Source organism: Phycodurus eques, chromosome 8 (genome assembly GCF_024500275.1).
Source record: "Phycodurus eques isolate BA_2022a chromosome 8, UOR_Pequ_1.1, whole genome shotgun sequence".
Taxonomy (NCBI): domain Eukaryota; kingdom Metazoa; phylum Chordata; class Actinopteri; order Syngnathiformes; family Syngnathidae; genus Phycodurus; species Phycodurus eques.
In genome coordinates this window covers 25,785,706-25,800,485 of record NC_084532.1, presented here as the reverse complement: position 1 = coordinate 25,800,485, position 14,780 = coordinate 25,785,706, and the positions used below count along the sequence as shown (strand labels likewise).

General features: G+C 41.9%; 1 protein-coding gene across 2 annotated transcripts; it reads left to right on the top strand.

Moving 5' to 3' along the window:
- The first annotated feature begins 320 nt into the window (after window positions 1-320).
- On the top strand, window positions 321-10,377 carry spata18 (spermatogenesis associated 18). Of its 2 annotated transcripts, XM_061683849.1 has the most exons (12): window positions 321-479; window positions 1,561-1,666; window positions 2,520-2,635; window positions 2,744-2,862; window positions 3,762-3,851; window positions 6,595-6,711; window positions 6,792-7,023; window positions 8,104-8,262; window positions 8,345-8,520; window positions 8,937-9,060; window positions 9,139-9,198; window positions 9,817-10,377. In XM_061683849.1, the coding sequence occupies exons 1-12, from the start codon at window positions 393-395 to the stop codon at window positions 9,874-9,876; spliced, it is 1,446 nt and encodes a 481-aa protein (XP_061539833.1). In that variant the 5' UTR covers window positions 321-392; the 3' UTR covers window positions 9,877-10,377. The 2 variants fall into 2 exon arrangements, with proteins under 2 accessions (XP_061539833.1, XP_061539834.1); XM_061683850.1 differs by lacking the exon at window positions 1,561-1,666 and having other exon boundaries at window positions 412-479.
- Window positions 10,378-14,780: the final 4,403 nt, after the last annotated feature.

The following is a 14,780-nucleotide window of genomic DNA, read 5'->3' as shown; positions in this document are numbered from 1 at the left end:
TTTATTATTATTATTTTTTAAAGGAGTATAGTTTCCCAATTGGAGAGCCGAGCCTGATACAATGGTGTAAATTAAACAACACTGCCCCCTGGTGCATTTTACATGTACTTGCAGCTCGGGTGAGCAAACTACTGTAATAGGTGAACTGCAAGTTTACCTACCGGAGTATAAATGGATTAAAAGCACATCACCGGCTACAGCCTCCGTGTGTGGAGTCCGGCTGCTGTGAAACAAAGGCCGACAGAAGGTGACGTGACGTCGCCTCACCTGTAGGCGGGGACAACATTTTTTTTTTCTTCATTGTTTTCCCTCGCTTTTAGGGACGAAACGAGACAAGGAGTGTTGTTCTTGTTGTTGTTTTCTGATTCTTTCATCTCAGCAGGAGCACAAACATGTCGGATGCTTTAAACTCGCTCGTAACTCAGTCTTGCTTCAGCGTTTTACAGGACAGGCTGGAGAGATGGCAAAGAGAGTATCATGTAAGTTCTTTTTGAGAATTTAAAGTCCACCCAACGTGACATATTATGATAAATACGTCATGAAGTTACACGTAATGGCGGCGGTTCACGTCTGGGTATGACGTCAAATGACATATCCATTTGTCGTTTTATTTGGCCATCACTGTCAAGATTTTTTTTTATTTTTTGTAAATTCATGAAATACACTTATTTAGCGATTTACAGCTTGACAAGTTGAGTTTCGTTGCTATGGAAACGGGTTGCCAGTGGCTACCTAGCAACGTCTCCCCAAAAAATTCGACTCCATTTGAGAGGTTTTAGCTTACCACTTCCTGTTATGTTCATGCGAACCCGGAAGTGATAGGAATTAACTTTTAGTCTTGGTTTTAATCGCTACGTTGTATTTAAAAAAATAAATTTTCGTATTTAGCTGTTGTATTTTAAACTATTTAAAATAAGTTATTTACCTGCTAAAAAGTGAGCTAACCTTAAACTCTAAGTACAGTCTTTTTTATATATATATATATATATATATATATATATATACATATATACATACATATATATATATATATATATATATATATATATATATATATATACATATATACATACATATATATATATATATATATATATATATATATATATATATATAGCAAAACTTTATTAACCTGGTCTCATAATAACCTCAACATGTGGTCCAGTCCTCCAGACTCTATGAACTTTTTAGCTGCTGCATATTCCTGGAATCCAATAGTCACCCAAACGCAACATAAATTGTTAGCATGCAATATTTCAATAATAGGATCAACAATCATTGGGCATTTGAATGTAACTGTTTTCAATAACGATTGCTCTTCTGTGCTCTTGACATCACTAAAAATGAGGGCTTGCTCTCTGTGATCTTTTGAAATTTAAATGAAGGGTTGAAATGAAATGAAATTATTATGATATCTACTAAGATATTCCGTTGTAGTTTTCATGTTGTAGAACTGTACTGTTTCTAGTATTTTCATGTGGTTAAGGTCACCAAAATATTAGAAAACATTGTTGAAACTTTTTTTTTCTTGTTCGTGAACACGATTTTACGCTCTCCAAGGTGATTTCCTGTGACGAGAACATGAATCGGTGCTGTGAGATGATAGAATTTACGGCCAAAATCCAAGGGCAGCTTTTCGCTGTCCTTAACTCTGTGGCTGCTGAAGGTAACCACTGTAAATCTAACCTACTGTGAATGAATGAATGACTGACTGACTGACTGAATGAATAGACTTCATTTGAATAACATAGTTACAGAGCAAAATATGCAACTGATGAGCTGTATAGAGTGTATATAGCTAATGCAAGTTTTCAACCCTCGTCCCTAGTTGGGGTTGCACATGAAAAGGATAATCACCACAAAAAATACTAATATATATATGTATATAAAAACTACATTAATATATGCTAAAAATATGCTAAACCTACAGTAATATACAGTCATAAAATGCACAGATATGGATGTAAAAAGTCAACACACACATTCAAACCAGATTTGTGTGAAGTTAAAAAAAATGAGACCAGAGCATTTTTCCACTTTTTCCACCATTGACGTGATCTTAAACTTGTACAATCTAATTGAAAACAAGTCTCCTAGAATATCTAAACTTTGTTTCGAGTTAATCGGAGCACTTTAAATGGTGACAGGTGTGTTCTGACGCCCATTTAACATGAGTTTGAATATAATTGGTTAATTCTGAACTCAGCCACATCCCCAGTTATAGGAGGGTGTGCACACTTGTGCAACCACATTATCTCAGTTGTTTATTTATTCTTCCGCTCTCGATTATTTGTTTTAAATTGAATTGTACTGGTAGTGTGTTGTATTATTTTTTTAAATGAGTTGTAAGGATAATAGATCATATTAATGATGTTAAAAGTTGTAATCATTTATCTTAGTCTCCTTCTTTTATATTACAAAAAACTGGCATTTGAACAGGGGTGTGTAGACTTGTTATATCCACTGTATGTTTGTGTTTATAAGCTGTGTGTGACATCCGTTCTCTCCCTGTGACTCAGGTGAACACACAGACGGAGTGTCCACGCTTAAAACGCGCCTGCTTCCGTGGCTGGGGACTTGTTTCTCGCCATTACAGCCCCCCGCCCACAAAGACAACAGTTTCAATCTCTTTCAGGTGACATCACCCTTTCAAGTAAACTAACGGTGGCAGTCAAGATGACCTCTGCCAGGGCCGGATGACCCTAATCGTCGCTACATGTGCTGAATTGTGTGTCCTCACCAGGATTTGGCAGAGAAGGAGCGGAAACTCACGGAGCTCAACAGCGGCAACATGAGCGACATGCAGTGGGTGGAGTCGCAGCTATGCTCCACTCGGCTGCAGCTGGACTCGGTCAAGGCGGAGTGAGTCTGATGCACAAGGAAAATAAAGCAAAACTTCTCACGCCGCGAAGGTGTTTTCAGAGAGATACAGTCACCTAGCTGAGTTTTACAGCAGTTGGTTCTCAAACGTTGTCACCCTGGGACCTGCATTTTCCTATTGTTGCAAAGTCACGACCCACTTTTATAGAAGTTAAGAACAATATATATATATATATATTTTGTTTTGTTCAGAAACAGCCTCTGAGAACACATTCACAGTATATTATTTTTTAAACCCCGTTTCAAATGAGTTTGACATAGCGCCAAAACAATATTGCTAGCCATGATGCCTGCTAGCCAGAGGCTGAGCTGCACTGTATTTGTTTATGGAGTCAACTAGTGGTTAGAGCACAAGTGAGTAACATTCCCTGTTGCTTAATGGTCCCGTATTTTAGCTAATTATACCTCCATAAAGTGATTCTTTAAGAAGAAGAAGAAGATTTCAATTTCATTTCAAAAAACACCTTTGATTTGTCATGCTAGTGTCCAGAAAAGGCCCCTCTGACAGCTATACTTCTGTTTGACCCAGTTTTGTATCCGCTTTGTCCCTATTTGGCTAAGACCGCCCCCTTTGCTCTGATTGGTTGCCTCCTTGTAGAAGATCCACTCGTGAGAGCACGCGTGTTTATGTTGACAGTGTTGGCTCGGGGGGCAGAGAGGTAGGCGGAGATCTTTGCTAGTGATGTAGATAAGCTCGAGAAATTCAAATGAACTGATTTCAGGCCTCTCGGCAGAAAAACGTCTGGAATTCAGGATGATGGATGACAACCAGTCCGGGATCTACCCCTCCTCACCCGCCACTCTAATGTGGTCAAGCGCTAGAAAAAATGGATTAATGTATGGAATACAGTACCTATAAAGGATGTGTTTGGTTTTTCCAGGCTGGATGATGCTCACAGGGATGTGAACAAGACAAATAACAAAACAGCCACCGACCTGCTGGAGGATGAACTACTGCAACTGAAAGAAGAGTAAAACACACACACAAACTCACACACACACACACACACACACACAAATAACTACATTTCGGGATGACAGTGGTGCCTTGAGAAACAAGTTTAATTCATTCCGTGACCACGCGTGTAACTCAAAGCACTCATTTCTCAAATCATCTTTCCCCATTGAAATTAATGGAAATGCCGTTAATCCGTTCCACTTCCTCCCCCAAAAAAAACATTTTTGTAATGTGTTTTTCATAAGAAAAATAACACTTCATAATATTGTCCTGTATTTAAAAAAATGACATAATTGAATGTGAAGAATTGAACAGTTTTTGGCACATTTTTTACTTGAACATTGTGTTGCTTCTTCTGGTGTGCACACCTCAGCCACTTGGGGGCAGTATAATACATCCATCCATCCATTTTCTGAGCCGCTTCTCCTCACTAGGGTCGTGGGCGTGCTGGAGCCTATCCCAGCTATCATCGGGCAGGAGGCGGGGTACACCCTGAACTGGTTGCCAGCCAATCGCAGGGCACATACAAACAAACAACCGTCCGCACTCACATTCACACCTACGGGCAATTTCGAGTCTCCAATTCATGCATGTCTTTTTGGGATGTGGGAGGAAACCCACGCAGGCACGGGGAGAACATGCAAACTCCACACAGGCGGGGCCGGGGATTGAACCCCAGTCCTCAGAACTGTGAGGCTGACGCTCTAACCAGTCCTCCACCGTGCCGCCCAGTATAATACAAACATATTGATATACATGTATAATATATATACAGTGGGTACTGAAAGTTTTCAGATCCCCTTAACATTTTAACTCTTTGTTATATCGCAGCCATTTGTTAAAATAATTTAAGTTCATTTTTTCCTCATTAATGTACACATAGCACCCCATATTGACAGAAAAAAAAACGTAATTGTATACATTTTTGCTGATTTATTAAAAAAGAAAAACTGAAATATCACACAGCCATAAGTATTCAGACCCTTTGCTGTGACACTCATATATTTAACTCTGGCGCTGTCCATTTCTTCTGATCATCCTTGAGATGCTTCTACACCTTCATTGGAGTCCAGCTGTGTTTGATTATACTGATTGGACTTGATTAGGAAAGCCACACCCCTGTCTATATAAGACCTTACAGCTCACAGTGCATGTCAGAGCAAATGAGAATCATGAGGTCAAAGGAACTTCCTGAAGAGCTCCGAGACAGAATTGTGGCAAGGCATAGATCTGGCCAAGGTTACAAAAACATTTCTGCTGCACTTAAGGTTCCTAAGAGCACAGTGGCCTCCATAATCCGGAAATGGGAGACATTTGGGACGACCAGAACCCTTCCTAGAGCTGGCCGTCCGGCCAAACTGAGCAGTCGGGGGAGAAGAGCCTTGGTGAGAGAGGTAAAGAAGAAACCAAAGATCACTGTGGCTGAGATGCAGTCGGGAGATGGGAGAAGGTTCTAGAAAGTCAACAATCACTGCAGCCCTCCAGCAGTCGGGGCTTTATGACAGAGTGGCCCGACAGAAGCCTCTCTTCATTGCAAGACACATGAAAGCCCGCATGGAGTTTGCTAAAAAACACTTGAAGGACTACAAGATGGTGAGAAATAAGATTCTATGGTCTGATGAGACCAAGATAGAAATTTTTGGCCGACTGGTTAGAGCGTCAGCCTCACAGTTCTGAGGACCCGTGTTCAATCCGCGGCCCCGCCTGTGTGGAGTTTGCATGTTCTCCCCGTGCCTGCGTGGGTTTTCTCCGGGCACTCCGGTTTCCTCCCACATCCCAAAAACATGCATGAATTGGAGACTCTAAATTGCCCGTAGGTGTGAATGTGAGTGCGAACGGTTGTTCGTTTGTATGTGCCCTGCGATTGGCTGGCAACCAGTTCAGGGTGTACCCCGCCTCCTGCCCGATGATAGCTGGGATAGGCTCCAGCACGCCCACGACCCTAGTGAGGAGAAGCGGCTCAGAAAATGGATGGATGGATTAATTCTAAGCGGCATGTGTGGAGAAAACCAGGCACTGCTCATCACCTGTCCAATACAGTCCCAACAGTGAAGCATGGTGGTGGCAGTATCATGCTGTAGGTGTGTTTTTCAGCTGCAGGGACAGGGAGATTGGTTGCAATCGACGAAAAGATGAATGTGGCCAAGTATAGGGATATGCTGGACGAAAACCTTCTCCAGAGTGCTCAGAACCTCAGACTGGGCCAAAGGTTCACCTTCAAACAAGACAATGACACACAGCTAAAATACCGAAGGAGTGGCTTCAGAACAACTCTGTGACTGTTTTTGAATGGCCCAGCCAGACTTAAACCCAATTGGGCATCTCTGGAAAAACCTGAAAATGGCTGCCCACCAACATTCACCATCCAACCTGACAGAACTGGAGAGCATCTGCGAGGAGGAATGGCAGAGGATCCCCAAATCCAGGTGTGAAAAACGTGTTGCATCATTCCCAAAAAGACTCATGGCTGTATTAGCTCAAAAGGCTGCTTCTACTAAATACTGAGCAAAGGGTCTGAATACTTATGGCTGTGTGACAGTTCTTTATTTTATTTATTTATTTATGTAAATAAATGGGCAAAAATTGCAACAATTCATTTTTTTTTCTGTCAATATGGGGTGCTGTGTGTACATTAATGTGGAAAAAAAATAACTTAAATGATCTTAGCAAATGTCTGCAATATAAAAAAGAGTGAAAGATTTAAGGGGGTCTGACTACTTTCTGTACCCACTGTGTATGTTCTGTTTTGTTTTTAGCTTGAGAGGAGCACACTTACAAAAGGATCTTTACAAGAAGAAGCTGGATTCCTACCACGATTACGAACGTCAGATGTCGAAGTTGAGGGACGAAGTGTCGTATCTAAGCTCACAGAGGTATTTCCACACTGTAACACACATACAGCATAAACCAGTTTTCATCCAGCAAGCTCTGATGCCTTCTCTCACGTCTTTAGACTGGCCAGAAGCAATTCTGCGAGGACTCCGGCAGGGCTGCGGTACACCTCCAGCCCCCTCAGGTCCGAGGCGACCCCCCGGTCCCAGCTCACCGGCTCGTCCCGGCTCATGCGCGTGGTGTCGCGCTTCGGCGATCTGTACAACGTGGAGCGCAAAGATGCCCAATTCCAGCTTCAGGGCTTCATAAATGATTTGGAGACAGTGCAGAGGATCATCTTCATCGCCATAGTTGTAAGAGTACAAAAATAAGCGCAATTTACCCTCAGGCGTTGTTTCATTTTACTAGCCTTGAGCTTGCTCATGGCCATTTTTGGCCATGTACTGACATAGTCTGTAATTCTTTTATATTTTTTTGCTCCTTTAACTGCACTGAAAGTTTTTAAGTGTCTTATGAATTGGACACACCACAGAGAAGAATGCTGTTAACAACCCTGCCAAATTTGAATGATTACAAATCTAGTCAAATATATAAAATGAGGCTTCAAAATCATGAAGAATTTAACTGTTCTCGCCGCTCTTGAATGCTGTGGGCGTGTCCGCTGAATGCGCAGCAACCACGCCCTGGTCAACTGTCAATCAAAGGCCTTCTACCGCGACCTGGAAAAATGTATGCTACTTTGTCTAGTATCTTTCTTATTCCTACACATAACCGCATGTTTGAGCTGCAAAACTTTATCTGCTTAAAGCCTCCGCTGGTTGGAATATATATCCCACCGGGTCTTTTTCATGCCGTGACAACGAGGCGCTCTAAAGCGGCCACGCTAGCCTGAAGCCCCGGTCCACACATTAGCGACTTTAACCCCCCCTTCCACCCTTGCTCTTCCACCTTTCTCTGCATGACATATGCGCACTTCGGCTGACAACGAGGCGCTCTAAAGAGGCCACAGCAGCAAACTGTCTCAAGGCATAACTAGCTGGCTAACTGCACGCCACAATTGCGCTGGATAACCGCTGATGTGAACGAAGGAGCTCGAGTACTTATATATTGGGGGAGGTGGTGACTAATTCCAGGCGCCCAAGTGGATCACTGGGCCCTGTTTTAGCCCCTCCCCAAAAAATCTGTAAAACTGAGCTGGTGAAAAACAGTTTGCTTCTGTTTGCTTGGACAATTTGCAGGTTGTAACCTCAAAAATGACCTTTTTATATATGAGGTGTGTCAGAAAGGTTCCAGGGCTGGTTCACAAAAGATATATTTCAAACACAAACTACGGATTTTCCGCTTAAATGTGGGCCTGATACAACTTTTAAAATGTTTTTGTTCTTTGTCGCAACACTTCTACAACTTCCACCACTACTATCGTCACACCACAGGAATCCTTCAAGGCGGCTAAACTAGCGCACCGTCTCTTCAGGCTGCGCGCACGCAAGACTCTGTCCGTGTGTCACTTTGGGCCTGAAAGCCTTGAGGACACCGTGGTGGACTACATCGTCCGAAACCAGGACCTCTATGACGTGCAGAACAGCGTTGACGTAAGAAGAAACAGAAACATATGCACTGTCATTCGAGGTTTGTATGTATTTGTGATTTTTGTTTGTTTCGGGTGTGCAACAGGAAGTGCTCAGCGCCATGAACCTCAACCCTCGCATCGCCTCCATCCCGAAAGTCAACTTTTCCGTGGCCAGCCCCTTGATTAGGGAAACGTGCAAGCTGGCCTTCACCATGCAGACGCTGGACCCGCCCATTGACTTGGCCTTCGCCAGCGATGGGGAACTTTACATCAGCAACAAGTATGGCACCAAAAATATAACAACAAAAAGGCACTAGTGTAATACTGAGATGTGCAACATACCAGAAGAATTAGCTCATGCTACATAAGTTAGCATTTCCTTCTCCTTTACATCCGTGTTTACCAAACATTTACAGCTCAATTCCCCCCAAATAATGCAAAATAAGTAATTTGGGTTTTTTTTTTAACTAAATTTTCCAACTTACATTAGTGTTGAAAAACACTCGCGTCAGGGCTGGGTTTGTTCCCATCACGAATAGTGACAGTTCCCCCTTAAAAAGGTTAATAATTGCCTATAGAGCTCAGCATGAAGCTCCTCAACAAACTTCAACATAGTTCCTTTACACAAAAGATGCCACAAGATGGTGCCAAAGCAATACTTTTGTTTACAGTTGTGTAAGCTTCTTTTCTCGACAGGTACCGCCGCAGCCCCGACTCGGACCTCTCCGCCGAGCTGGTCTTGTACCACGTGTGGCCCGCTCTGATGCAGGGCGGCACCGTGCGCTCCATGGGCGAAGTCGTGACCAAGAAAGGAGCTGTGGTACTGAAAAGTAACACGAATGCGAGTTAAGATGGTGACGTTCTGATGCTTAATTTGTGTTTATGTCTGCTCTTGCAGTGGAAGAGAAGCGCAATCAGCTACATACGCTCTCGGTCTCTCAGTCCAACTCGCAAACCCGTAAGTATACGTCTTAGTGAGCGACCACAGTGGTACACGTTACACACATTTGCATTTACTAAACTTCTTGAAGCACACTTTTTAACTGTTTTCAGTCTCTCGCTGTCAAGAAATGACAGAGTACTGTATAACATCACTTAAAAGGGGACAAAAAAGAAAGACTCACTTGCTCACAGTTCTACAAATCAGAGGCAAATGTGTCACCCGCAGTAAAACTGAGACACAAGACAAATGAGAATTAAACATTGTGTATTTCGACACCAAAATATTCAATTAAACCAAATAATTTTGTCTAGCGAAAGTCTGCTAGCTTAAAGCTCACATATAATGCGAAACACCATACACAGGCTAACAGAAATGAGCATAGATGTTACGTTTACAGTACGTGCACGTGGAGGTCATGTTTTTTTGTCCAGTCAGATTTCAGCCTCTCTTTGTTGTCAATATAACTTAAACTATATTAGCTATGGGACTGTTTCTTTAACCGATCACATTTCAAATTTCCCTGGCAGGCCCAATTAGCTTGGCAACAATAATCACATTTTTCCATTGTGGTATTTCTAATACATTTCTAATGCTTTTCGATTGAAGATTTTTCCTTTTCTCTCATGCTTCCAGACGTTCAACGACAGGATGAGTAGCGCGTCTCCGGACGCGATCGCCTCCAGCTGCTTGTGAACGACAGGACGTAGATCTACACCACGCGGAACACAAACCGGATTGAACTGGTCTGTTTACACTTGCGCTCACGCAAGAAAACGTCTGCAGCAGTTTACATCTGTTTGACTAGAGTCCGAACTAGCCTGGCAGCGCATACGAGTACATGGACCTTAAGCTGGATATCAAAGATACCATATAATCGCTCAAACGGGCTTCCATAAGTACTTCAACTCCCCCAGTATCACAGTGACTGATTGATATACAGTAGTATAGTATTTTCTCTCCATCATTGCTTTGATGCAAAGCGCTTTTTACACCCGCAGTATGCAACTACCCGAGTACGAAATAAATCGCTTGTGTATTAACATGTCATTTATGAAACTACTGTCTTTATCGCCATGTAGATGTAACATGGGTGGTTTGCCGTCAAGCTACAGTAGATGGCTTGAACGTACGACTATTGTGTGCTTTTAAGTATTTTTGTAGCAATACTTTTTTTTTTTTTTTTACATCCTTACATTTTTTTTTTTTACATCAGTGTTATAATCTGTTTATTGAGCCAATTATTTTACACTAAAACAAATGTCACGAAAGGTATTAAGAGTAGTATTTAATTGTTCTGTCTGTCACTATATGTCACTGGCATAGGTTTGTTGTCAATAAATAATATATTTCTTTACATGAAATTGGATAAGGAATCACCGTTTTACATGATATTAAAGGTGCAGTTGATTGTTTTAACAACAGATAGCGCTGCTGCTCTGTGATTATAACGTTATTTATTTATTATTTTAAGAAAAAGTGGCAACGAAAATGGGCACATGAGCCAAATTTAAAGAGTCAGAGCATTGTCAGCCCAGAGGGAATTCCGGTAGAAAAAAAAAAATCCGTAATAAGATGGCTTCAAGAACACACATATGCCTCTAACAGTTTGACCGGTTGCTTTCACTTCCTACAAAATTCAACACTACATTTTACAGGGTAAAGTGAAGCCACTATGATCTCTTCTTGTAGTTCTAGTCGGCACTCGAACATCACAGTTTTTAAAAATTTTGTGTTTTCTCTAGTATCGCCCGACGAGCAATGTCACCGTGAGTTGCTGCATTCAAAATTCTAGCTTCCAAAACTACAATTTTCGTTCTAGTCAGCACTCGAGCGGCAGCATTTTGCTGAAGGCAGTGGCTTGTTAACAGAGAGTTACAATAATCCAACGAGACGAGCTTTTCATGATCAGTCAGCAACAGAAAATGTGTTTTTCCATTTTATCTTCTCTTTTGTGGTGCTCGCGTAGCGCTCCAGTAGGTTGACTGTCTAGAACTTCGTAGGTGAGTACAAAAATGAAAAATTCAACATTTTACAGGGAGCCAGTGCAATAAACTTAGTACAACGATGATCTTTTTCTACTAGTTCTAGTCAGCACTCGAGCATCGGTGTTTAAGAGCAGCTGAAGGGTCTTTAAAGACTTCCTGGAGGATGCTGATCATGATTAATAATCCAGACAGCCAGCGACAGGAAAGTTTTTTTCTTTTTTTTTTTTTCTTCTCTTCTCTAACGCTCGAGTTGCACTCAAGTCGTCAGTCGCTTGACCCTTAGAGGTTTGTAGATGAATAGAAGGATTTCAAATTCAAAATTTGAACCAGTGCAGGAAAGCTAACATAACTGCGATCTTTTCTCGTAGTTCTAGTCAGTACTCGAGCAGCGGCATTTTAAACCAGCTGGTGGGTCTCAATTGAGTCTTCTTCAGCCAGCGACAGGAATCGCAGTGATGTTTGCCGTCTCCCGCGTCGCCTATTTTGTGTGCCTGCTGTGGTAAATTGCGAAAACGCTGCTTCCTGCTGCACTTGTTGTAACAACCTCGCTGGGCCCGAGAAACATCAATTCCGCAAATTTGACCGGGTCACGGTGTCTCCTCTGAAGCTCAGCCTCCCCGCTGTCGTGTCGTTTCGTTTCATCACACGGACACATTTGACGCCGATCCGCCGCTCGGCCGACGTCCCGATGCCTCTAGCCCGGCTGCGAACTAGCGGAACGGGGCCCGCGTGAGGCGCATTAGTGAAGCCCAGCGGGTCAAATACGTATCCCACTCTGTCGAGCTTCTGCCCCGAAACCTTTTTTGCTCGATCGAGCGCGGCTCTACTGCGGAGTAGAGTTTGCGGGAAGCCCTCCGACCGGGAGGAGCTTTATACGGTATAAAGCAGGCATCCATTTTGACTCAAGTCTAAGTTAGCTAATATGGTTTCTTGCCCGATAATATGATAGGATTGCTTCTGCTGGTTCTCGTCAGCACTCAAGTAGCAGCCTTTCAGACCACCTGGGGGTCATTAGAGACTCACTGGAGCGGCCTGTTAATAGACTTTTATTATCTTTATACTAACACCACTAATAATAATACCATGAGCACCACTATTAATATTAATACTACCACTACCACCACGAGCACTAGCTCCAGCACTACTACTACTACTAATAGCACAACAACTTCCACTACTACCACCACTATCGTGACTGTTACTTCTATTATTACTACTACTAATAAATATACTAGCAACACTGCTACAACTTCCACCACTACTACCACCCCCACTATCACTCTTACAATTAATACTACAAACGACTACTACCAATTCCGTAACTACTACTGCTCCCTAATTTGAAAACCTAACACTAACTTCATTGACATTTTTCTAGTTGTTATCAATTTAAAGTCAAATCTCAAAAGGCAGCCGAAAATCAGTGACTGCATCTCACCACTAGATGGCAGCCTAAGACTACAGCCACTGTTGCAAAGTGTCTGGCTGCATTGTGAACCGGAAGAACAGGAATCCGGGTGTCCCAACACTTTTGTCCGCATGTAAAGCCTGCGAATGTCAAGAAAACATCTGAGTGAATTCAACCAAAAACGTTTTGTTGGACACATGAGCGACCCCATTAGCAACTTCCTGTGAATTGTGTGCGTGTGTGTTCTGAGAAAGTCCATTTTATTTCCTCGTGGAAATTAGTGAACGGGGAATTCGCCCTCCCGTGGTTTTCTCTCTTGCGACGTACCGAGAAACCGGCGCAAAACAGCAACACGCGCACACACAGCCGAAGTCAAGCTACAAGGACAAACTTTAAACCCTAAACCTGCTTTAAAACACTCATTTGAAACCTGAAACATAGTTTCAAACCGTAACCCAAACTCTGATTTGTAGCCGAAATTGAAACCCTTACCCTTATTGAAAATCCTAACCCAGACTTCAACCCAAATCCTGGCTTTAAACTCCAATTTAAAACCTGAACCTGAATTTGAAACCCTAAACATAGGTTCAAAACCAAATTTGAGACCCTAAGTTGAACCCTAGCCTTGACTTAAAACCCCACTTCCAAACCCAGTTTGAAACCCTAATCCTATTTTGAAACTCTAATTTTAAATCATAACCCCGTTTTGAAACCCTAGCCCTGTTTTGAAACCCTAATTTAGGACCCTAATCCTGTTTTTAAACCCTAATTTAAGACCCTAACCCTGTTTTGAAATCCAATTTTAAACCCTAACCCAGTTTTGAAACCCTAATTTGAGACCGTAACCCTGTTTTCAAACACTCATTTAAGACCATAACAGTGTTTTGAGACCCTACTTTGAAACCCTAACCCTGTTTTGAAAACCTCCTTTGAAACACTAACCCTGTTTTGAAACCCTAACACAGTTTTGGAACCCTAATTTAAGATGCTAACCCTGTTTTGAAACCCTACTTCAAAACCCTAACCGTTTTGAAACCCTAACCCTGTTTTGAAACCCTACTTTAAGACACTAACCATTTTGAAACCCTAACACAGTTTTGGAACCCTAACCCTGTCTTGACACCCTACTTTGAAACCCTAACCCTGTTTTCAAACACTAATTTAAGACCATAACAGTGTTTTGAGACCCTACTTTGAAACCCTAACCCTGTTTTCAAACCCTACTTTGAAACACTAACCCTGTTTTGAAACCCTAACACAGTTTTGCAACCCTAATTTAAGACCCTAACCCTGTTATGAAACCCAACTTTGAAACCCTAACCCTGTCTTGACACCATACTTTGAAACCCCAACCCTGTTTTCAAACCCTAACCCTGTTTGAAACCCTAATTTAAGACCCTGACCCCGTTTTGAAAGCCCAAAACGCTCTTTAAACCATACTTTGAAACTGTAACCCTAATTTGAAACCCTAATTTAATACCCTCATCTTTTTCTGAAACCCTAACCATTTTTTGGAACCCTACTTTGAAACCCTAACCCTGTGTTGAAACCCTAATTAAAGAACCTGCCCATGTTTTGAAACCCAAATTTGAGACCCTGACCCTGTGTTGAAACCCTCTTTTTTAAAACCATAAAACTCTCTTTATAACATAATTTCAAACTGTAGCACTGATTTGAAACCCTAACTCTGTTTTAAAACCCTACTTTCAGACCCTAAACCAGTTTTGAAATCGTAGTTTGAAACCCTAACCCTGTCTAATTTGAGACTCTGACCTTGTTTTGAAACCCTAATTTGAAACTGTAACCCTTATTTGAAATGCTGCATTCTAACCCTAACCCTGTTTATAAACCCTACTTTGAAACCTTAAACCTGTTTAGACACCCCATTTTTAAACCCTAACGCTGTTTTGAAACCCTAATTTGAAACTAACCCTGATTTGAAATCCTGCTTTGGAACCCTAGCCCTGTTTATAAACCCTACTTTGAAATTCTAACACTCCATTTTGAAACATAAAACTGTTTTAAAACCCAAATTTAAGACCTTAACCCTGCTTTGAAACCCTAATTTGAGACCCTCACCCTGTTTTGAAACCCTAATTTAAGACCATAAGCCTGTTTTGAAACCCTAACCCCGTTATTGTAATTATCAGTTCGGACGTGTGTGAACTAAATCTTGGTGCGTGAATTGATGAAGCCTGCCCGCT

Coding starts and splice junctions, on each gene's coding strand:
- spata18 (XM_061683849.1), top strand. CDS start 393: ATGTCGGATGCTTTAAACTCGCTCGTAACTCAGTCTTGCTTCAGCGTT. Junction 7,024..8,103: donor TCATCTTCATCGCCATAGTT/GTAAGAGTACAA, acceptor GTCACACCACAG/GAATCCTTCAAGGCGGCTAA. Junction 8,521..8,936: donor GAACTTTACATCAGCAACAA/GTATGGCACCAA, acceptor TTTTCTCGACAG/GTACCGCCGCAGCCCCGACT.